Raw genomic sequence first — 25,000 nt, 5'->3', positions numbered from 1 at the left:
AAACTTGTAAACTTTGCAACCTCAGCCAATGCAAACCTGCTAGACTTTCTTTCCTACCAACAGCTGTGGGCTAGTTAAAGTGAAGGGTCATGAATCTATATGATGAAACTCCTCCCAGACAGTAGCCTACAGAGTACAAACCATAATAATAATAATAATAACTCTACAGAACAGGCCATGTTTGAGTCCCAAATGGCACCCTATTCCCTATCTAGTGCACTACTACCATATAAGCCCTGGTCAAAAACAGTGCACTATGTAGGGAATAGAGTGCCATTTGAGCTGCAGCCCAGTCTAGCCTGAACAGCTGTCTCTGGTACAAACATGACTCTTTAGCAGTCCAGCTCCCACTAGCCGGTTCTCGACCTGTTCGTAGATCAGCAACTCCTAATGATCTGGGATCAGGGCCCATATCCACACAGCGTCTCATAGTAGGAGTGCTGATCTACGAACAGGTCGAGCCCCCCAACCATGTAATCATTTTCATCATGATCCAAATAGCAAAACAGATCCTAGATCAGCACTCCTACTTGGAGACACTTTGAGAATATGGTCCATGGTCCCAAATGAATTGGCAAGACAGCACATACAAATGTGGGACCAGGCTATAGGGAGGTGAACTGCTAAAGAGTCATGTCTATACCGGAGATAGCTGTGAAGACGTATGGCCTGTGAAGTTATTATTTAATAAGGTCGTTTGGCTGTGGGCTGTATGATTCATACCCTGGCCTCTGCTATAATGAGTAATCAGCTCCCAGTCATCTCCCACCAAGATTGACATAGTTAGTTTCCCAAATGGCACCCTATTCCCTAAATAGTGTACTAAGAACCTGGTCGACAGTAGTGCACTATTTCTGGAATACTTCCATTTGGGACATACCCAGCAACTGTATGGTATCAGAGTGCAGGGCAGATGCTTTCAAGCCTCCTCCTCCTCCTCCTCCTCCTCCTCCTCCTCCTCCTCCTCCTCCTCCTCCTCCTCCTCCTCCTCCTCCTCCTCCTCCTCCTCCTCCTCCTCCTCCTCCTCCTCCTCCTCACAGGCAAATCCCTCAACAGCTCCTTCTCTTTATGCAGTGCTGCAGCCGCCACTGTGTCTAAGTATCTGTACCAAATGGCACCCTATTCCCTATGTAATGCACTACATTACAAAGGCCTCTGGTCAAAAGTAGAGCCATATGTAGGGAATAGGGTGCCGTTTGGGAGGCCGTCTATCACGACGCCCCTCACGAGGACTATACATACTGCCGTCGTCAATTGAACTTAGTTACTGGACGATAAGCTAAGTTGAGAGGATAGATAGCCTCCGAAGAAATAAGCTGCCTGCCTTGCATGCGTGCCTCTGGTCTCTCTGTGTGAGGGGAGAGGGCGTTGTGTGTGTGTGCGATTGTCTGCGTGAGGCTGGCAAGAGGGGGCGTTAGCAGAAAACACAGAGCTCTGAGAAATGACAGTTTGAAAGATTTGTTATCGCCAAGACTGTGTGCTGTGTGTCCTATGGCTTGCTGACTCTCTCTTTTTAAATCTTCTCTCACTCTTATCACTTCTTTTCTTACTCTCCCCCTTCCCTCTCTCTTTCTCTCGCTCTGTGCCCCCTCCTTCCCCATCATTGTCTCCTCTAAATCCCTCCTCTCCTCTTCGACGGTCCTCCCTCCAGATTTCACCATATTATTCTCATCTGTTTGCTCATTTGCATCTTATTTAAACGTATTTCACTCTCTTCTTCAACTGCTTTAAAAAAAAATTATATCGCTCATGTTAATGTGTGTGTGTGAGTGTGTGTGTTTGTGTATGTCTCTTCTAATCTAATCTTTTGATGTAATCTAATCTAATCTGTGTGTGTGTGTGTGTGTGTGTGCACGTGTCACTGTCAGTGTGTGAAGTTGTTTATTCAGAGTTTTCATATCTTCTCCAGCTATCTTCCCCCACACAAGTTTCTGGTGTCCTCTTGATGTGTGAACTAATGTGTTCGGTCACAGAGCCACGGACCTCAAACCCACTTCAATCACTGACGGAAACAAAAACATTTGCAGCCACTTGAATCCCCTGAAGCTACTGTTCTTAACTCAGTTCTAACTGAGTCTCATCTAGTCTCTCTCCCACACACGGACCCTGGCTGTCTACCACACACACTGACCCACCATACCACCTGGGTTCAAACAGTATTGGATATATTTTCAAATTATTCAAATACTGAGCCATACAAGCTCAGTCAAGCACAGATTAAGTATTTGAAAGGAAACAAATGGTGTTTGAACCCATGTCTGACTGATACAACATCACAACCACCAACCACCGGCAGCAGGAGAGAGTGAGGGTAGCAACGGTAATGAAAAATATTTTAATAACAATTTTAGTAAATGCAACTGTTGGACAATGGATGAAAATACTCCACATTTTTTAAATGTGTATAATCCATCAGATATTGACTGAATTACTGGACGAGTGGCTGCTGCCAACACACTGTCATTGACACTGACCCAACTCCAGCCATTTTAATAATGGGAATTGATGGGAAATGATGTAAATATATCACTAGCCACTTTAAACAATGCTACCTTATATAATGTTACTTACCCTACATTATTCATCTCATATGCATATGTATATACTGTACTCTACATCATCGACTGCATCCTTATGTAATACATGTATCACTAGCCTCTTTAACTATGCCACTTTGTTTACTTTGTCTACACACTCATCTCATATGTATATACTGTACTCGATACCATCTACTGTATGCTGCTCTGTACCATCACTCATTCATATATCCTTATGTACATATTCCTTATCCCCTTACACTGTGTATAAGACAGTAGTTTTGGAATTGTTAGTTAGATTACTTGTTGGTTATCACTGCATTGTCGGAACTAGAAGCACAAGCATTTCGCTACACTCGCATTAACATCTGCTAACCATGTGTATGTGACAAATAAAATTTGATTTGATTTGATTTGAATTATAGCACATAAAACATTTTACTGGCACTGACAAATACATAGTAGAGTTCGTGGATTTTTGGTGGCAATTCACATATTTATTGTAAAATGTAACTTTGTTATGCCCTCATATATGTTCTAATGGTATCAGGTATTACATTTATTATTTTTGATGTTAAAATAAAGAAAGTTATATATTTGCGTAATTTGCATAAATACAATAGGGCAATTTGCCTGTCTAGGCCTACTTCCACCCACCTGCTCTGTCTAGGCCTACTTCCACCCACCTGCTCTGTCTAGGTCTACTTCCACCCACCTGCTCTGTCTAGGCCTACTTCCACCCACCTGCTCTGTCTAGGTCTACTTCCACCCACCTGCTCTGTCTAGGCCTACTTCCACCCACCTGCTCTGTCTAGGTCTACTTCCACCCACCTGCTCTGTCTAGGTCTACTTCCACCCACCTGCTCTGTCTAGGCCTACTTCCACCCACCTGCTCTGTCTAGGCCTACTTCCACCCACCTGCTCTGTCTAGGTCTACTTCCACCCACCTGCTCTGTCTAGGTCTACTTCCACCCACCTGCTCTGTCTAGGTCTACTTCCACCCACCTGCTCTGTCTAGGTCTACTTCCACCCACCTGCTCTGTCTAGGTCTACTTCCACCCACCTGCTCTGTCTAGGTCTACTTCCACCCACCTGCTCTGTCTAGGCCTACTTCCACCCACCTGCTCTGTCTAGGTCTACTTCCACCCACCTGCTCTGTCTAGGTCTACTTCCACCCACCTGCTCTGTCTAGGTCTACTTCCACCCACCTGCTCTGTCTAGACATCCACATAAATTACTGCTGTTGTCACGTTCTGTTGCATAATTCAACAAGAGTGTCAATAGCAGGATACCCTCCGATTAAAAATCATCAGGCTTGGCTCTAGATTACACTTATCTAAACATTCTTTACATTGTTTGAGAGATCAGACATAATATCACTATAATCTGAGTGTTCATTTTCAGAAGTTGCTTTCATTTCAGTGCATCTAATTTGTAAACATTTACCCTGTAGTAAATTAGAACTTTTTCCAATTTCACAAAATAAGGTTCTCTTCTAGTTCTTGTGATGTCAGTATTGAGATGATGTATTTAATCTCCGACAAAGCTTTAGCGTTCTTATAGAGGTAACAGAAAAATGATGTATAGGGAAATGGTTCCAATTGTTTTTCCACCATTCAGGCTTAAATCTCTCCAGGACAAGGTGAGTTTTATCAATAGGTAGATCCAGACCCAGACCCAGACCCAGACCAAGACCCAGATCCAGCTCCAGATCCAGACCCAGATCCAGCTCCAGCTCCAGACCCAGATCCAGACCCAGCTCCAGATCCAGACCCAGCTCCAGACCCAGCTTCAGATCCAGACCCAGACCCAGCTCCAGACCCAGCTCCAGACCCAGACCCAGCTCCAGACCCAGATCCAGACCCAGCTCCAGACCCAGCTCCAGATCCAGACCCAGCTCCAGATCCAGATCCAGACCCAGACCCAGACCCAGACCCAGACCCAGCTCCAGACCCAGACCCAGATCCAGAGACCCAGCTCCAGATCCAGACCCAGACCCAGCTCCAGACCCAGATCCAGACCCAGATCCAGACCCAGATCCAGACCCAGCTTCAGATCCAGACCCAGCTCCAGATCCAGATCCAGACCCAGCTCTAGACCCAGATCCAGACCCAGCTCCAGATCCAGACCCAGATCCAGACCCAGATCCAGACCCAGACACAGATCCAGACACAGATCCAGACCCAGCTCTCCAAACTGCACTGGTAAAAGTGAAGCGTTCAGTAGAGCGAAAGAGAACATTATCAGGTACTCATGTTATTTAATCCCCGACAAAGCTTTAGAGTTCTTATATATGCTAACTGTAACACTCATGGTGGGTAAACAAAGGTTCAATGTTGAGGGTAAAGGGTGCAATTTGGGATGAAACCACTATTTTCAGTGTTCCGGCTGAATTTTGTTAGATCATCGCGGTGTGATAAGGGCCTCACTGTTTGGAGAAGTTCACTATCTCTCTCTGTCTCTCTCTCTTTCTCCTTCTCTATTATCCTGTGTTTCTGTTTAAATGTTTTCTGTGTGTCTCCTCATTCTCTGTTTGTGTATATCTGTGTGTGCGTGTTTTTTTCTTCCATTTTGTCTGTGTGTGTGCTTCTTTAAAAAAATATCTAGTATGTCTTGATCATGGGAGGTTGGATGAGGTTTTGTTTGCGTCCCAAATGGCACCATATTCCCTATAGGCCATGGTCAAAATAAGTGCACTAAATAGAGAATAGGGTACAACTTGGAATGAGGTTGTGGTCTCACAGGCTCCTTTCAATTAGCGTCTCATTAGAGCTCTGGTAGAGAGTGGCTTTGTCTTCCGTTTGAAGTCACACAGATCTTAGCAGTGCAGCCAACCAGCCAGGCAGACACACAAACCTTCTCCACCTCAGCCACCGATGACACCATGGCAACAACAGCAGTAAGTATCAAACACATAGTTTTGCATTTGTTTTTCCCTTTGAGAAGAAGAAAGACATTCGTTGTTTTTTTTTTTTTACAGGAAGTTGGATGTGACTTGGGGGTGAATTTCCATTTTAGGCATCTCCGTGGCAGACTGAGTCTCTTGGGGATTTAAATCACTCTGTATTGTACTCATACTGTATGTGTCTTCTCAATTATATAGTACGTCTTATAAAACTATTTATAACTAGTGTATACTATTATTAATACGTATTTTAGCATTTAGAACCATTTATAAACATGTTAAAGTCCAGTAAGCATTAATGATCAATTTACAAACATTTATAATGGCTTATTAATAAAAGTAATACAAAACTGTTACCCCATGTCAAATTAAAAAATCACAACAAACATAATTGATTTTAATCATTCAACTTTTAATGGTTGCTTTTCCCCCATCATCCCTCAGTACAAAGCTTTGGGAAGTCTAGCTCTGATTGTCTCTAGCTGTATGATCTAGGTAAAGTTTCCCGTAGGTACAGATCTAGGATCAGCTTCCCCTTCCCCAATTATAACCTTAACCGTTAGTGGGGGAAATGCAAAACTGGCCCTAGATCAGCGTCTAGGGTCAACTTCACCCTACTCATATATGATCAAAGTCCCCCAGTTGAAAACAGAAAGGGCCCTTTCAGTTCAACTACAAAGTCAATAAATATCATATGAGAATGAATGGATGCCGTGGAAAGGAGACAATGTCACTGAAAAGATAGTCACAGGAAAATGATCCAGATGTATCACATCGACACTTTCTCTCTCAGAAATACGCCCCCAACAAGGACACAGCATTTGTTGAAAGAGACACTCTAAAAACAGAACACGGTTCATTCTAAAATAACACTTTTGTTCCACGTTGTTCTAAAAAAGAGAATTTGAAAGCTAAACTGAAGAGAGTAGTAAAACACTAAACTGCTAGTCTACCCTTCCTAAAACTAGGCTGGTTAACATTGAGTTTTGGATAAGTTCTGTGCTGATTTTCTCTCACATAGACACCGGCCAAGAGACGGTACACGACATCCCAAATGGCACCCTACTCCTTATTTAGTCGACTACCTTTGACCAGGCCCCATAAGGCTCTGGTCAAAAATAATGCACAATATAGGGAATAGGGTGCCATTTTGGACTAAGAAATAGAGTACCATCAAAGTGCACTTTAAAAATGAACAGCAGTTGAACATGCAGGATTTCACAGGGACAAGTTCCACTTCTGACAGTTATCTTTCTACACGGTCCTCTTTCCACTAGACTAGGACTGTGTTCCAAAAGGCACCCTATTCCCTACATAGTGCATTATTTGTAGTGCACTATGTAGGGAATAGGGTGCCATTTGGGAATATATACTAGAGCATATGAAGCACTTAAAACACAATCAAATGAATGTTTAAGTGAGTACACTTGGTGCCTTATGAGTGGCTTTTGTGGTTGGCCTATGTAGAAAATATTTTATTCATCAGAATGTGTACAGTATGTATTGCCATAAGTGATTATTCCACATACAATGTTCTGTTCCAAAATTGTAAATATAAATCGAAGGTAAGCAAACACAAATACAAGTCACACACACACACACACACACACACACACACACACACACACACACACACACACACACACACACACACACACACACACACACACACACACACACACACACACACACACACACACACACACACACACACACACACACACACACACACACACACTCGAGGTCTCCCCGTTCGGTTCATACCATACCATTAAAAGGTAATTAGAGTAAAACATATTAAACACATTAAACATGAACAACCAACTGCAAAAATCACTTTCCGCAGCTAATGAAAGGAGATCCAGTCCCGTATAGGTAGGTAGTTCCTCCTTCTGTTTTGTTCTGATAGGTAAGCTGCTTTGGCATGGTCCACACTTCTCTAATGAAAATACTCTGCTGTGTGTGTGTGTGTTTGTGTATGTGTGTCTGTGTGTTTCGCTGTGTAACCCAAGTGGAGGATCCTTCCAAGGAGACATCATTAAATATTAACACTGTAGCTCTCACTCGTCATGTCTTTCAGCATGTTTGCATCACACAGGCTTGAGTCCAGTCCTCAGTGTGTTTCTGTTTGTGTGTGTGTGTGTGTGTGTGTTGTTTCTGTTTGTGTGTGTTTCTGTTTCTGTTTCTGTTTGTGTGTGTGTGTGTGTGTGTGTGTGTGTGTGTGTGTGTGTGTGTGTGTGTGTGTGTGTGTGTGTGTGTGTGTGTGTGTGTGTGTGTGTGTCGTATGGTTATAAGACCCTATACCTTTACAAGACTTGACCAAGATAACTTTATTGCAATAACACCCAGATAAAATAAACATGTAGGAATAAAGATCACTCACTCACTCACACACACACACACACACACACACACACACACACACACACACACACACACACACACACACACACACACACACACACACACACACACACACACACACACACACACACACACACACACAAACAAACCACATACAGATTCCCAAATGTAAAAACATCCCATATCTGGGTAAGTTGCTGGTGGAGAGGAGAGAGATGAGCTGGGGGCGGAGAGGAGAGAGATGAGCTGGGGGCGGAGAGGAGAGAGATGAGCTGGGGGCGGAGAGGAGAGAGATGAGCTGGGGGCGGAGAGGAGAGAGATGAGCTGGGGGCGGAGAGGAGAGAGATGAGCTGGGGGCGGAGAGGAGAGAGATGAGCTGGGGGCGGAGAGGAGAGAGATGAGCTGGGGGCGGACGGAGAGGAGAGAGATGAGCTGGGGGCGGACGGAGAGGAGAGAGATGAGCTGGGGGCGGACGGAGAGGAGAGAGATGAGCTGGGGGCGGAGAGGAGAGAGATGAGCTGGGGGCGGAGAGGAGAGGAGAGAGAATTGTTCTAAAACAGGCTGCCTAGAGGGAGAGAGTCGGTAGAGGGCTGCGTGTGTGTATGTGTGTGAGGGGGTTAGGGAATAGACCGGGTTAAGGGATAGACCGGGTTAGGGGATAGGCCCGGCAGGGAGATATGCCGGGGGCCCTTAGGCTGACCTTTGGCCTCTGTCCTGGGGCCTAACTCGCACAGTGGGACGGGGGAGAGTCATTTGGGGAGAGGTCGAGAGCTGGCCTGGCTGGAGGGTTGGAGGATACAAACCCAGAGCAGTGATCCTCTCTTGGGAGGGGGAGGATGGCATTAGAGAGAGAAAGAGAGAGAGAAAGACAGAGAGAGAAAGCTCTCTATTGTTCCATACAGGGTTCACGATGAATAGGAGTGCTCTGCCCATGCCCATATTGCTGTGGCCCAACCTCTAGTCTCAGTCTTGTAGTGTCCTTCCCCCTTCTCTTCCTCTCTCCTCCAGAGCCCCCTGATATCGTCCCTTGGAACCAATGGCTGAAGTCTGCGTCCTATTAATATATGGGCTAAAAACAAGCCAATTTAACCCAGTGCTATTTAAATAGTGGATTTAACACATTGGGTTATTCTGACCAGCCAGTTGGCTTGTGTGAATAACATGTTGGGTTGTTGGGATTACCCAGACATAGGTTGGGTATATTTTACTCTCATGCTGGGTTTACCTAGCTGCTGGGTCCTTTTGAATATAGTCCTTTGGTCATTTTCAGGAAGTGTGTCTTATTAGGGGCGTGACTTTCAGCTAGATCTTATCGGCCACCCATGTTAAGTTACATACAGCAAATTCAAACTTTACTTGGTTTTTGTATTTTACACATTCTTCTATAATATGAAGATTTATTTACTACGTATTGTAATAAAGTATACTGTACCACCTTATTGTAGCCCAACAATGGGATTTCCATAGGCTTTTAGGGAACACATACACTTCTGTAATCCTTATTGAATCTACAAAAATGTCAATGTTTAACCTTAACATGTGATAACTATAAAACAGAACAGATGAACAGGAATGACATTCAGTGTAATGGGTGGCTAAAAATAACTATCTGAAAGACACGCCTAATAATAAACTACGCCTCCAGTTTTCTGAGCTGACCCGCTGGGTCATATCTCAATTTCCCAGCACCCAGCGTCAATAACTCAGCAATTTTGAAATAAAAAAATCTATCTAAGTGACACAATGCCTGCAACCCAGCAGTTGGGTTAACCAAACAACCCAGCATTTTTAAGTGTGGAGGACTGTCTGTCTGCATTTAGTCTGTCTGTCTGTCTGTCTGTCTGTCTGTCTGTCTGTCTGTCTGTCTGTCTGTCTGTCTGTCTGTCTGTCTGTCTGTCTGTCTGTCTGTCTGTCTGTCTGTCTGTCTGTCTGTCTGTCTGTCTGTCTGTCTGTCTGTCTGTCTGTCTGTCTGTCTGTCTGTCTGTCTGTCTGTCTGTCTGTCTGTCTGTCTGTCTGTCTGTCTGTCTGTCTGTCTGTCTGTCTGTATTCATTCTATATTAAAGGCTGGAGCCCAGTCTTAAGTTATGGTGTCTTCCTCTGGGGGCCCGGGGACCTTAGTCCCACCCTGGTGGCCCTGCTCTGGGTCCCTGGGGGTCGAGGAGTGGCTGTGGGGCTCAAGGCAGGATCAGGTCCAGGAGGAGGGGCCTGCCGGTGCATCGGCTGCATCCCCACATGTTGGCGACGCGATAGGACCGACCGTATGGGCTGCTGGGGCTGAGGGGAGCGGAGGGGGTAGCTTCGTCGGTAGCGTAGCGACTGCGATCGTAGCAGGACCCTGGTGTACTGGACCTCGGGCATGATGAGCTTAAGACACAGCTCGTGGGCCAGGCTTCCGGGCCGTGTAGCATTGGTGTTGGTCGGCAGATCATAGCCCACGATGTCCACCTTTGCGCTGGGCTGCCACGGCCGCAGCTCCTTGTTCTTGATCTGGGCAGCCGAGCGGAGCTGGGGGAGCCCTCCACCGAAGCAGCCCCTCACCAGCTTCTCCTGGGCCCTGCGGAGCAGCCGCAGCTCCCTGGCCACGCATGCTGGGCCCAGGGCTGCCAGCTGGTGCCACAGCGAGGTGTTGAAGTGGTCATAGAGGCGTGCATCCAGGTTGTTCCAGACGCGGATCTTGGCGGGGAGGCCCGGCGAGAGGCTGTGCTTGGAGCCGGACGTCCGCATGTTGAGCTTGACATAGAGCATATCTTCCAGATCCCAGGAGAGGAGATGGCGGAGGAGGATCAGCGACTCATCAAAGTACTCAGCGATCATCACCAGGGAGAAGACGCGCTCCGTCTTGGCCACGAAGGCCCGGGCATACGCAGCCACGTCCGCCTCCGGATGGTCCTTGTCCCCGCCAAGGTCAAAAGTCAGAGTGTTACGGGCATACATGGAGTCATTCTCGTCCGGACGGTAGTACCGCCACGGTTCGTCCAGAAACGCCTCCAGAGACCCGTTGGGAACTCTCTTAAAACTCTGACAGTACTGGTTATAGTAGCTGAACAACGATTCAAACATGGACCCTGGTTCTCGAAGTATGGTCACGTAGATGGTATCGTTAGGCATGAGGCGCTGCATCTCGGCATGGTTGAAGCGCATGTGGCTGGTGACCACGTTGGGTGGCAGGGTGTGTGGGTGGACGAGGTGGGTGCTGAAGGTGCGCGGGTAGCAGAACTGGTGTCCGCAGGCCTGCACAGGGAGCGCCACGGTCAGGTTGTGGTGCTCGGCGAAGCGGAAGAGCAGATTCTGCATGGTGGTGCTGGCCGTCTTGTGCGTCTTGAGAAAGGCTACGTTGGTGTGTTTGGGCTTGAGAGAGAAGGACGGGTGGGTGCGCAGCGACGGGCAGCCCAGGTGAAGGGCTTCCATCGTCCTGGAGGAGAGAGAGAAAGAGAGAGAGGGAGGGAGGAGTTTTGATATGAGGTTTGCAGTTCAATCTTTAGTTTTAGTTTAGTTAACTCCTGAGCTAGCAAGTCAACGTAGCTAGCAGAGAGGGTGGGATCTTTCTGACAAAAGTCAAGAGTGAACTGACAGAAGAGTGAAAACTGAACTGGTTGTTGTACAGATAGCTTGTTGACGAAATAGCAATAACTCAAGGCCGTGGGGTGAGACAGGGATGCAGCTTAAACCCAACCCTCTTCAACATATATATCAACGAATTGGCGCGGGCACTAGAACAATCTGCAGCACCCGACCTCACCCAGCTAGAATCTGAAGTCAAATGTATACTGTTTGCTGATGATCTGTTGCTTCTGTCACCAACCAAGGAGGGCCTACAGCAGCACCTAGATCTTCTGCACAGATACTGCCAGACTTGGGCCCTGACAGTAAATCTCAGTAAGACCAAAGTAATGGTGTTCCAAAAAAGGTCTAGTCGCCAGGACCACAAATACAAATTCCATCTAGACACCGTTGCCCTAGAGCACACAAAAAACTATTATAGTAGCTGAACAATATGAATAATATGACTTTTGAAATGTCTTTATTCTTTTGGAACTGTGAGCGTATGTTTACTGTTCATTTTTATTGTTTATTTTTTATTGTTTAGAGAGAGAGAGATAGAGAGAGAGAGAGAGAGAGAGAGAGAGACAGAGACAGAGAGGGACATATAGTCAAAGAGGGTGGCTCAGGTTTAAAGGGCTTAGAGAGAGTAAAAAATGAGGTTGTCAAAGATCTCAGCCTCTCCACATTCTAATTGGTCCCAATGCTCAAGAACAGTGGTTCCCAAACTTTTTATTGTCCCGTACCCCTTCGGACATTCAACCTCCAGCTGCGTACCCCCTCTAGCACCAGGGTCAGCGCACTCTCAAATGTTGTTTTTTGCCATCATTGTAAGCCTGCCACACAAACACTATACAATACATTTATTAAACATAAGAATGAGTGTGAGTTTTTGTCACAACCCGGCTCGTGGGAAGTGACAAAAGCTCTTAAAGGATAAGGGCATAAATAATAACATAAAAATAATCAATAATTTTGCTCTTTATTTAACCATCTTACATATAAAACCTTATTTGTTCATTGAAAATACACTCATCTACTCTCACATAGGTACGTGGTTACAAAGGGCATCAGTGTCTTAATAGCGAGCGATTTGCCAAGGCAGGATACTCTGAGCGCAGCCCAATCTAGAAATCTGGCAGCGGCTTCTGATTAAATAAAATTTTCACGCAAGCCTTTCGATGAAGCTCTCTTGTTCAGATATCGGTAAGTGGACTGGAGGCAGGGCATGAAAGGGATAACAAATCCAGTTGTTTGTGTCATCCGTTTCAGAAAAGTACCTGGAAATTACGCACCCAGCTCACTTAGGTGCGTTGCTATGTCACATTTGACATTGTCCGTAAGCTTGAGTTCATTGGCACACAAAAGATCATGCAATGATGGAAAGACCTGTATTGTCCTTAATGTAGACAGAGAAGAGCTCCAACTTCTTAATCAGAGACTCAATTTTGTCCCTTAATATACCCCCCATAAATGTAATGGACATGTGCTAGGAGCTGTGCCAGGCCAGCCACGTCTGACTCATCCAGCTGTAACGCATAGAATTCACTGGCTTGTATGCGAAGCAGTAATTGTTTAAAAACATCTCCTGCCATGTCACTGATGTCATGAAACAGTGTTGTTTGATGCAGTCATTGCCTTTTCCCCCAGCTTTGTCCCAGCCATATCCACGGTAGCAGGAAGAATTAAGTCCTCCACAATAGTATGGGGCTTGTCTGTCCTAGCCACTCCTCTACAATAGTATGGGGCTTGCCTGTCCTAGCCACTCCTCTACAATAGTATGGGGCTTGCCTGTCCTAGCCACTCCTCTACAATAGTATGGGGCTTGCCTGTCCTAGCCACTCCTCTACAATAGTATGGGGCTTGCCTGTCCTAGCCACTCCTCTACAATAGTATGGGGCTTGCCTGTCCTAGCCACTCCTCTACAATAGTATGGGGCTTGCCTGTCCTAGCCACTCCTCTACAATAGTATGGAGCTTGCCTGTCCTAGCCACTCCTCTACAATAGTATGGGGCTTGCCTGTCCTAGCCACTCCTCTACAATAGTATGGGGCTTGTCTGTCCTAGCCACTCCTCTACAATAGTATGGGGCTTGCCTCTCCTAGCCACTCCTCTACAATAGTATGGGGCTTGCCTGGCCTAGCCACTCCTCTACAATAGTATGGGGCTTGCCTGGCCTAGCCACTCCTCTACAATAGTATGGGGCTTGCCTGTCCTAGCCACTCCTCTACAATAGTATGGAGCTTGTCTGTCCTAGCCACTCCTCTATAATAGTATGGGGCTTGTCTGTCCTAGCCACTCCTCTACAATAGTATGGGGCTTGTCTGTCCTAGCCACTCCTCTACAATAGTATGGGGATTGTCTGTCCTAGCCACTCCTCTACAATAGTATGGAGCTTGTCTGTCCTAGCCACTCCTCTACAATAGTATGGAGCTTGCCTGTCCTAGCCACTCCTCTACAATAGTATGGAGCTTGTCTGTCCTAGCCACTCCTCTACAATAGTATGGGGCTTGTCTGTCCTAGCCACTCCTCTATAATAGTATGGGGCTTGTCTGTCCTAGCCACTCCTCTACAATAGTATGGGGCTTGTCTGTCCTAGCCACTCCTCTACAATAGTATGGGGCTTGTCTGTCCTAGCCACTCCTCTACAATAGTATGGGGCTTGTCTGTCCTAGCCACTCCTCTACAATAGTATGGAGCTTGTCTGTCCTAGCCACTCCTCTACAATAGTATGGGGCTTGTCTGTCCTAGCCACTCCTCTACAATAGTATGGGGCTTGCCTGTCCTAGCCACTCCTCTATAATAGTATGGGGCTTGTCTGTCCTAGCCACTCCTCTACAATAGTATGGAGCTTGTCTGTCCTAGCCACTCCTCTACAATAGTATGGGGCTTGTCTGTCCTAGCCACTCCTCTACAATAGTATGGAGCTTGCCTGTCCTAGCCACTCCTCTACAATAGTATGGGGCTTGCCTGTCCTAGCCACTCCTCTACAATAGTATGGAGCTTGCCTGGCCTAGCCACTCCTCTACAATAGTATGGGGCTTGTCTGTCCTAGCCACTCCTCTACAATAGTATGGGGCTTGTCTGTCCTAGCCACTCCTCTACAATAGTATGGGGCTTGCCTGTCCTAGCCACTCCTCTACAATAGTATGGGGCTTGTCTGTCCTAGCCACTCCTCTACAATAGTATGGGGCTTGTCTGTCCTAGCCACTCCTCTACAATAGTATGGGGCTTGTCTGTCCTAGCCACTCCTCTACAATAGTATGGGGCTTGTCTGTCCTAGCCACTCCTCTACAATAGTATGGGGCTTGTCTGTCCTAGCCACTCCTCTACAATAGTATGGGGCTTGCCTGTCCTAGCCACTCCTCTACAATAGTATGGGGCTTGTCTGTCCTAGCCACTCCTCTACAATAGTATGGGGCTTGTCTGTCCTAGCCACTCCTCTACAATAGTATGGGGCTTGTCTGTCCTAGCCACTCCTCTACAATAGTATGGGGCTTGTCTGTCCTAGCCACTCCTCTACAATAGTATGGGGCTTGTCTGTCCTAGCCACTCCTCTACAATAGTATGGGGCTTGTCTGTCCTAGCCACTCCTCTACAATAGTATGGGGCTTGTCTGTCCTAGCCACTCCTCTACAATAGTATGGAGCTTGTCTGTCCTAGCCACTCCTCTACAATAGTATGGGGCTTGTCTGTCCTAGCCACTCCTCTACAATAGTATGGGGCTTGTCTGTCCTAGCCACTCCTCTACAATAGTATGGGGCTTGTCTGTCCTAGCCACTCCTCTACAATAGTATGGGGCTTGTCTGTCCTAGCCACTCCTCTACAATAGTATGGGGCTTGTCTGTCCTAGCCACTCCTCTACAATAGTATGGGGCTTGCCTGTCCTAGCCACTCCTCTACAATAGTATGGGGCTTGTCTGTCCTAGCCACTCCTCTACAATAGTATGGGGCTTGTCTGTCCTAGCCACTCCTCTACAATAGTATGGGGCTTGTCTGTCCTAGCCACTCCTCTACAATAGTATGGGGCTTGTCTGTCCTAGCCACTCCTCTACAATAGTATGGGGCTTGTCTGTCCTAGCCACTCCTCTACAATAGTATGGGGCTTGTCTGTCCTAGCCACTCCTCTACAATAGTATGGAGCTTGTCTGTCCTAGCCACTCCTCTACAATAGTATGGGGCTTGTCTGTCCTAGCCACTCCTCTACAATAGTATGGGGCTTGTCTGTCCTAGCCACTCCTCTACAATAGTATGGGGCTTGTCTGTCCTAGCCACTCCTCTACAATAGTATGGAGCTTGTCTGTCCTAGCCACTCCTCTACAATAGTATGGGGCTTGTCTGTCCTAGCCACTCCTCTATAATAGTATGGGGCTTGTCTGTCCTAGCCACTCCTCTACAATAGTATGGGGCTTGTCTGTCCTAGCCACTCCTCTACAATAGTATGGGGCTTGTCTGTCCTAGCCACTCCTCTACAATAGTATGGGGCTTGTCTGTCCTAGCCACTCCTCTACAATAGCATGGAGCTTGTCTGTCCTAGCCACTCCTCTACAATAGTATGGGGCTTGTCTGTCCTAGCCACTCCTCTATAATAGTATGGGGCTTGTCTGTCCTAGCCACTCCTCTACAATAGTATGGAGCTTGTCTGTCCTAGCCACTCCTCTACAATAGTATGGGGCTTGTCTGTCCTAGCCACTCCTCTACAATAGTATGGAGCTTGTCTGTCCTAGCCACTCCTCTACAATAGTATGGGGCTTGTCTGTCCTAGCCACTCCTCTACAATAGTATGGAGCTTGTCTGTCCTAGCCACTCCTCTACAATAGTATGGGGCTTGTCTGTCCTAGCCACTCCTCTACAATAGTATGGAGCTTGTCTGTCCTAGCCACTCCTCTACAATAGTATGGGGCTTGTCTGTCCTAGCCACTCCTCTACAATAGTATGGAGCTTGTCTGTCCTAGCCACTCCTCTACAATAGTATGGGGCTTGTCTGTCCTAGCCACTCCTCTACAATAGTATGGGGCTTGTCTGTCCTAGCCACTCCTCTACAATAGTATGGGGCTTGTCTGTCCTAGCCACTCCTCTACAATAGTATGGGGCTTGTCTGTCCTAGCCACTCCTCTACAATAGTATGGAGCTTGTCTGTCCTAGCCACTCCTCTACAATAGTATGGGGCTTGTCTGTCCTAGCCACTCCTCTACAATAGTATGGGGCTTGTCTGTCCTAGCCACTCCTCTACAATAGTATGGAGCTTGTCTGTCCTAGCCACTCCTCTACAATAGTATGGGGCTTGTCTGTCCTAGCCACTCCTCTACAATAGTATGGGGCTTGTCTGTCCTAGCCACTCCTCTACAATAGTATGGGGCTTGTCTGTCCTAGCCACTCCTCTACAATAGTATGGGGCTTGTCTGTCCTAGCCACTCCTCTACAATAGTATGGGGCTTGTCTGTCCTAGCCACTCCTCTACTATAGTATGGGGCTTGCCTGTCCTAGCCACTCCTCTACAATAGTATGGGGCTTGTCTGTCCTAGCCACTCCTCTACAATAGTATGGGGCTTGTCTGTCCTAGCCACTCCTCTACAATAGTATGGGGCTTGTCTGTCCTAGCCACTCCTCTACAATAGTATGGGGCTTGTCTGTCCTAGCCACTCCTCTACAATAGTATGGGGCTTGTCTGTCCTAGCCACTCCTCTACAATAGTATGGGGCTTGTCTGTCCTAGCCACTCCTCTACAATAGTATGGAGCTTGTCTGTCCTAGCCACTCCTCTACAATAGTATGGGGCTTGTCTGTCCTAGCCACTCCTCTACAATAGTATGGGGCTTGTCTGTCCTAGCCACTCCTCTACAATAGTATGGGGCTTGTCTGTCCTAGCCACTCCTCTACAATAGTATGGAGCTTGTCTGTCCTAGCCACTCCTCTACAATAGTATGGGGCTTGTCTGTCCTAGCCACTCCTCTACAATAGTATGGGGCTTGTCTGTCCTAGCCACTCCTCTACAATAGTATGGGGCTTGTCTGTCCTAGCCACTCCTCTACAATAGTATGGGGCTTGTCTGTCCTAGCCACTCCTCTACAATAGTATGGGGCTTGTCTGTCCTAGCCACTCCTCTACAATAGCATGGAGCTTGTCTGTCCTAGCCACTCCTCTACAATAGTATGGGGCTTGTCTGTCCTAGCCACTCCTCTACAATAGTATGGGGCTTGTCTGTCCTAGCCACTCCTCTACAATAGTATGGAGCTTGTCTGTCCTAGCCACTCCTCTACAATAGTATGGGGCTTGTCTGTCCTAGCCACTCCTCTACAATAGTATGGAGCTTGTCTGTCCTAGCCACTCCTCTACAATAGTATGGGGCTTGTCTGTCCTAGCCACTCCTCTACAATAGTATGGAGCTTGTCTGTCCTAGCCACTCCTCTACAATAGTATGGGGCTTGTCTGTCCTAGCCACTCCTCTACAATAGTATGGAGCTTGTCTGTCCTAGCCACTCCTCTACAATAGTATGGGGCTTGTCTGTCCTAGCCACTCCTCTACAATAGTATGGAGCTTGTCTGTCCTAGCCACTCCTCTACAATAGTATGGGGCTTGTCTGTCCTAGCCACTCCTCTACAATAGTATGGGGCTTGTCTGTCCTAGCCACTCCTCTACAATAGTATGGGGCTTGTCTGTCCTAGCCACTCCTCTACAATAGTATGGAGCTTGTCTGTCCTAGCCACTCCTCTACAATAGTATGGGGCTTGTCTGTCCTAGCCACTCCTCTACAATAGTATGGGGCTTGTCTGTCCTAGCCACTCCTCTACAATAGTATGGAGCTTGTCTGTCCTAGCCACTCCTCTACAATAGTATGGGGCTTGTCTGTCCTAGCCACTCCTCTACAATAGTATGGAGCTTGTCTGTCCTAGCCACTCCTCTACAATAGTATGGGGCTTGTCTGTCCTAGCCACTCCTCTACAATAGTATGGAGCTTGTCTGTCCTAGCCACTCCTCTACAATAGTATGGGGCTTGTCTGTCCTAGCCACTCCTCTACAATAGTATGGGGCTTGTCTGTCCTAGCCACTCCTCTACAATAGTATGGGGCTTGTCTGTCCTAGCCACTCCTCTACAATAGTATGGAGCTTGTCTGTCCTAGCCACTCCTCTACAATAGTATGGGGCTTGTCTGTCCTAGCCACTCCTCTACAATAGTATGGGGCTTGTCTGTCCTAGCCACTCCTCTACAATAGTATGGAGCTTGTCTGTCCTAGCCACTCCTCTACAATAGTATGGGGCTTGTCTGTCCTAGCCACTCCTCTACAATAGTATGGAGCTTGTCTGTCCTAGCCACTCCTCTACAATAGTATGGAGCTTGTCTGTCCTAGCCACTCCTCTACAATAGTATGGGGCTTGTCTGTCCTAGCCACTCCTCTACAATAGTATGGAGCTTGTCTGTCCTAGCCACTCCTCTACAATAGTATGGGGCTTGTCTGTCCTAGCCACTCCTCTACAATAGTATGGGGCTTGCCTGTCCTAGCCACTCCTCTACAATAGTATGGAGCTTGCCTGTCCTAGCCACTCTGTAGCTCACCATATAAGACACTTCTATCCCCTTCTTATTAATGGTATCTGTTGCTTTTATACATGTCTTACTACTCGAAAAGTGTCTTTATTCTCGCTCAAAAAACTCCTGTCGCTTATTTTTCAAATTGCCATGTTTTGTTGATAAATGTCTGCGCAAGAGTAATGGGTTCATAGAGTTGTGAGATGGTACTTTTACACATATAACACACTGTGGCTGAGGAAAGGCACTACTCCCAATATAAGTGAACCCCAAATCAATGTAGCTCTCATCATATTTGCGCCTCTTCTATGGCCCAATGTCCCTGTCTGTCTCATCGGTGCTTTCCTCCGGGGTAAGGGGGCAGTAGCTCTTCGACTGCATCAGATTCACAACTGTCAGTGTCCATGCTAGCTGGGCTAACAACAAATGTAGAATTACTGATGCTAGAATTGGATGTGTTCATGGAAGCAGAACACCTTGTTTCGTCGACAGGTGCAGGTGTAGTACTGCTGGACTTACTAAATGGACTGTTTGAAAAAAAAATGTGTATCCCATTTTTATTTGGCGTACCCCCGACGGCATTGTGCGTACCCCAGTTTGTGAATACCTGGTCTAGAACATCCCTGTAATTCTATAGGTGAAAACACCATTCTAATGTAGCTGCCATCTACAGTACTAATGCATATCGTACCTCTGTACATGCATATCATACCTCTGTACTTGTATATCATACACCCGACCGTGTGTGTGTGTGTGTGTGTGTGTGTGTGTGTGTGTGTGTGTGTGTGTGTGTGTGTGTGTGTGTGTGTGTGTGTGTGTGTGTGTGTGTGTGTGTGTGTGTGTGTGTGTGTGTGTGTGTGTGTGTGTCTCACCAGCTGAAGTGGCCCCCATGGTGCAGCAGTAGACTGACGGTACTGATCGCCACAATGACCAGGAATATCTTCTTCTGAGACATGATCCGCCGCTTCAATGAACCTGAGGGAGACGGAGGGAGGGAGGGAGAAAAGACAGAGAGAGCGAGAGAAGTGGGGCAGAGGAGACGGGAAGAAAGAAACAGAGAGATTGAGAGATAAGAGAGTGAGAAAGGGGGAGAGAGATGGAAAAGAGATGTTATTGTACATACAGTATATGCAAAACCAAAGGAGAGAAAGAGGGAGTTTTATTCAACATATAAGTGGCCATATCCATTAGCAAGAGACTGTATAGTGACTAATGATAATGGCTTTGTGTCCATTAGCTCATTCCTCTTAGGACCCATTAAGATGCATGTGTTTCTGTCAGTAGACCCCATTGGTAGAATAGAATAGAACATGTTCTAAATCAATTCCATGGAATAGGCAACATAACCTCTAAAAGAATATGAGAGAGAGTGGTAGAGAATGGCATTCTGGAAAAGATTCCAGGCCACCACCAAGCCTCCTGCCCTGCCCTCTCCTCTCCAGATTGGGTTACTTACCTACCTGGTAACCACATTTAAACAACTTTCTCTTGTCAAGTGGTTCTCCATCCTGGTCCTGGGGACCCAAAAGGGTGCACATTTTTGTTTTTGCCCTGGCACTAACACACCTGATTCTAATCAAAGCCTTGATAATGAGTTGATTGAATGAATCAAGTGTGTCAGTGGTGCCAGGGCAACAAACAAGTGTTTTCCTTTGGGTCCCCAGGGCCAGGGTTGAAAAAGACTGTTCTAGTCTATGCCAAGCTCTATCTGTCCTTGGGATGAGATGTTACACCGACTTCTTGTCCCGCTGTGGTCATTAGATCCCATGGCACTTGCTGCTAGTGTAGGGGGTATTGACCCCTGTGGCCTGCATTCTGTGACCTGGGGACGAGTTACAGAGGAGAGGAAGGATAAATGAGCCAATTGGAAATTGGGTATAATTACGTGGCAATGATGGTATGAGGGCCAGATTGGGAATTTAGCCAGGACACCAGGATTAACACCCCTACTCTTATGATAAGTGCCATGGGATCTTTAGCGATTACAGAGTCAGAATATCCATTTAATGTCCCATCTGAAAGACCGAGTATAGCCCGAGCAGATTACTATAAAGTGGCCCCATTGACCTCTATTGAAGATCACTAGTCTACCTACCCAGACAGACGTTTCTCTTAGTGCCAACAGACAGACAGACAGAAGGTCCAGATAGCAGCAGACGCAGAGACACACACACACACCATTTTCCAGCAGTAAGTCGAGCCTTAGTTTTAAGCAGCGTGTGTGTGTGTGTGTGTGTGTGTGTGTGCGTGTGCGCGTGCGTGCGTGTGTGTGAGAGAGTGCAAGCCAGCCGGCCTGGTGGATCATGTGTCACAGAGAGTTAATAAGAAAGGGATTTAAGTGGCTCCCTTTCTCTCACGAGCCACACACACACACACACACACACACACACACACACACACACACACACACACACACACACACACACACACACACACACACACACACACACACACACACACACACACACACACACACACACACACACACACACACACACACACACACACACACACAGTCTACTGCTACTAAATCATAGTGCTGTAGTGAGTGTAGGGTGTCAGCCCCCTGTGCTGTCATATCTGAGCCGATCGTTGTGAAACCCAATCAGGCCTTTTTAATTAAACACGTCTCCTTTCTAGTGTGGCCAGAGTCTGGGGCAGAGGGGGTGTGTGTGTGTGTGTGTGTGTGTGTGTGTGTGTGTGTGTGTGTGTGTGTGTGTGTGTGTGTGTGTGTGTGTGTGTGTGTGTGTGTGTGTGTGTGTGTGTGTGTGTGTGTGTGTGTGTGAGCTTTATTCCTACATGTTTCTTTTATCTGGGTGTTATTGCAATAAAGTTATCTTGGTCAAGTCTTGTAAAGGTGTAGGGTCTTATAACCATACGACACACACAATTCAATCTGTCAGTTTCTCTTAATTTCTCTGGTGCTTCTCTCTCTCTCTCTCTGTCTCTCTCTACCTCGGTCTCTCTCTCTACCTCGGTCTCTCTCTCTATCTCGGTCTCTCTCTACCTCGGTCTCTCTCTACCTCGGTCTCTCTCTCTCCCTTGCTCTCTCTCTCCCTCGGTCTCTCTCTCTCCCTTGCTCTCTCTCTACCTCGGTCTCTCTCTCTCCCTTGCTCTCTCTCTACCTCGGTCTCTCTCTCCCTTGCTCTCTCTCTCCCTCGGTCTCTCTCTCCCTCGGTCTCTCTCTCTCCCTCGGTCTCTCTCTCTCCCTCGGTCTCTCTCACCCTCTGTCTCTCTCTCACCCTCTGTCTCTCTCTCCCTTGCTCTCTTTCTCCCTCGGTCTCTTTCTCCCTTGCTGTCTCTCTCCCTCGGTCTCTCTCTCCCTCGGTCTCTCTCTCCCTCGGTCTCTCTCTCCCTTGCTCTCTCTCCCTCGGTCTCTCTCCCTCGGTCTCTCTCTCTCTCTCTCTCTCTTTCTCTTTCTCTCCCTCGGTCTCTCTCTCTCCCTCGGTCTCTCTCTCTCCCTCGGTCTCTCTCCCTCGGTCTCTCTCCCTCGGTCTCTCTCTCTCCCTCGGTCTCTCTCTCTCCCTTGCTCTCTCTCCCTCGGTCTCTCTCCCTCGGACTCTCCCTCGGACTCTCCCTCGGACTCTCCCTCGGACTCTCCCTCGGACTCTCTTTCTGATTTCCTTTATTTTATTTTAGAATAATTCAACACCAAACATCGTTGGACAGTGGAGTCCATGTATGTCATACCCACTCGCTGTGGACATGTTTTGCATGACCCACACAAACAAGACATGTTTTGCATGACCCACACAAACAAGACATGTTTTGCATGACCCACACAAACAAGACATGTTTTGCATGACCCACACAACAGTTTGAGGCTTGCCTTAATGAAGTAATGAGCAGACCTTCACACTAGCTAACTCACACCTAACCCCGGTAGATGCATATGGTCGATGCTGATGGGGTCTTGTACTGAATTCATACGCTGACCCCTAACCTTTGACTTTCTGTCATAGACCTCCCTCACTAGGTTTTCTAGACGGGATACAAGGCCCACAAAACTGCTGTCAAACTGGTCAGTTTAGGGTGAAGTTACAGGACCATGATTTTCATTTGATTTAGATCTCATAACACATCCATACTGTTACTTCCCAAATATGTTGGTAACACTTAATAACTTAAATGAATTAGCAATTCTAAATTTACGATGCTAAGTGGGTGGGTGGAAGATCCTCCCTACCCTTCCAGTATGTTCTATTTAATGCTGTGCTGTGTCTCAGTGTCACTGTCTGCAAAATCATTGAGATGTAGAGAGAGAGAGAGAGAGAGAGAGAGAGAGAGCGAGCGAGAGAGAGAGAGGGAGAGAGAGAGAGAGGGAGAGGGAGAGAGAGGGAGAGAGAGGGAGAGTTAGAGAGAGGGAGAGAGAGAGGGGGAGAGAGAGAGATACTCATGGGTAACATTTATCCACTACTTAAAGGGATACTCATGGATAACATTTATCCACTACTTAAAGGGATACTCATGGATAACATTTATCCACTACTTAAAGGGATACTCATGGATAACATTTATCCACTACTTAAAGGGATACTCATGGATAACATTTATCCACTACTTAAAGGGATACTCATGGATAACATTTATCCACTACTTAAAGGGATACTCATGGATAACATTTATCCACTACTTAAAGGGATACTCATGGATAACATTTATCCACTACTTAAAGGGATACTCATGGATAACATTTATCCACTACTTAAAGGGATACTCATGGATAACATTTATCCACTACTTAAAGGGATACTCATGGATAACATTTATCCACTACTTAAAGGGATACTCATGGATAACATTTATCCACTACTTAAAGGGATACTCATGGATAACATTTATCCACTACTTAAAGGGATACTCATGGATAACATTTTTATGTCTCTGCATCCAGTAGGAACTTCTTTCAAACTAAAATTTGATTTGATTTGAGACAGTTCATTTGTGGGGAAGTAAATAAAGGGCTTCATTGCCTAAATCCAGAAGTATCCATTTAAGCAGAGTATTGACTTTTTGGGGTGTGCCTCTGTTATATTTCTTGGCAAAATCCTGAAGTATCCCTTTAATGTGACATAATGTTTGTATTAGCATCAATCGTCTCATAGTAGGAGTGCTGATCTAGAATCCGGTCCCACCGGTCTATGTCATCTGATTCATTTTGATCTAAAAGGCAAAAATAATCCTAAATAAGCACTCCTACTCTGATATGCTTGATTACGTACGGCCCCAGTTCTAAGAAATCCAAGAAATCCTCCACTTTTCTGTTTGCTGTCATTATCTTACCGAATCTATCTGATATAATATGATGGCTTGAAATAGTCCTTTTCACGGCCTCCCAATCCTTTTCTCCCCATGCCTCCCTCCCTACTGCTCTCCATCCCCCTCTCTTTATCTGCTCTTCCGAAAAACATCCTCCCTCCTCCTCCATCCTTTCTACCATCCCCAACCGTTTCTTCATACCCTCACGTACCCTACACTCATCCTTTCTCCTCTCTCCTCATCCCCCATCCTTCTACACCCCCCACCTCTACCCTCTCCCCTCCTTTTCCCCTCCGGCCCAATCCCTTCTCCCTCTCACCTCTACCCCCTCCACTTCTCCTCGCCCCAACACCTTCTCCCTACAGTAAGCCCATTCACTTTTTGACACCCTATTTCCTGTATAGTGCACTACAGGGCTACCCATAGTGCTCTGGTTAAAAGTAGTGCACTATTTAGGGAATAGGATTTAATTTGGGATGCAGACGTTGTCTTGGGCCACACCCTATTAGCCAGACACACTGAGATAGACTCTTTGTGGTCCTGAGACGTTCATTGCTGTTTTGCTGCCTCTATGAAGGAACAACACTCCCAGAGAGGAGAAGAGAGAGAGAGAAGAGAGACAAAGAGACAGAACGAGAGGGAGAGTAAAAGTAGGTTATATAAAAACCTTTCAAATGTTCCCAAATATGACATTGCCATTTATAGAAAAATACAATTGAACAACAAACATTAGCAATTTGGGAAACAACAATCATCATTTTCTTTTCTCATAATCATGAATTAGAAAACGGTCTGTGAGTCTTTTGAATCACACAAACAGACCATTACTGACTCAGATTCTATCAGAAATAGAGCCCTAATGCTCTAA

General features: G+C 46.6%; 1 protein-coding gene across 1 annotated transcript in view; it reads right to left on the bottom strand.

Moving 5' to 3' along the window:
• Nucleotides 1-9,749: 9,749 nt before the first annotated feature.
• LOC124008781 (galactose-3-O-sulfotransferase 3-like) overlaps nucleotides 9,750-25,000 on the bottom strand; it is a 39,888-nt gene continuing 24,637 nt past the window's right edge. Inside the window, exons 2-3 of the mRNA XM_046320327.1 lie at nucleotides 19,746-19,848; nucleotides 9,750-11,218 (exon numbers count right to left, since the gene is read on the bottom strand). Coding sequence (XP_046176283.1) covers nucleotides 9,889-11,218; nucleotides 19,746-19,828 — 1,413 coding nt within the window. The 5' untranslated portion in view covers nucleotides 19,829-19,848 and the 3' untranslated portion in view covers nucleotides 9,750-9,888. The remainder of the gene's footprint in view (nucleotides 11,219-19,745; nucleotides 19,849-25,000) is intronic.

Source organism: Oncorhynchus gorbuscha, linkage group LG21 (assembly GCF_021184085.1).
Source record: "Oncorhynchus gorbuscha isolate QuinsamMale2020 ecotype Even-year linkage group LG21, OgorEven_v1.0, whole genome shotgun sequence".
Lineage (NCBI taxonomy): Eukaryota > Metazoa > Chordata > Actinopteri > Salmoniformes > Salmonidae > Oncorhynchus > Oncorhynchus gorbuscha.
This window is presented reverse-complemented; position numbering and strand designations above follow the sequence as displayed.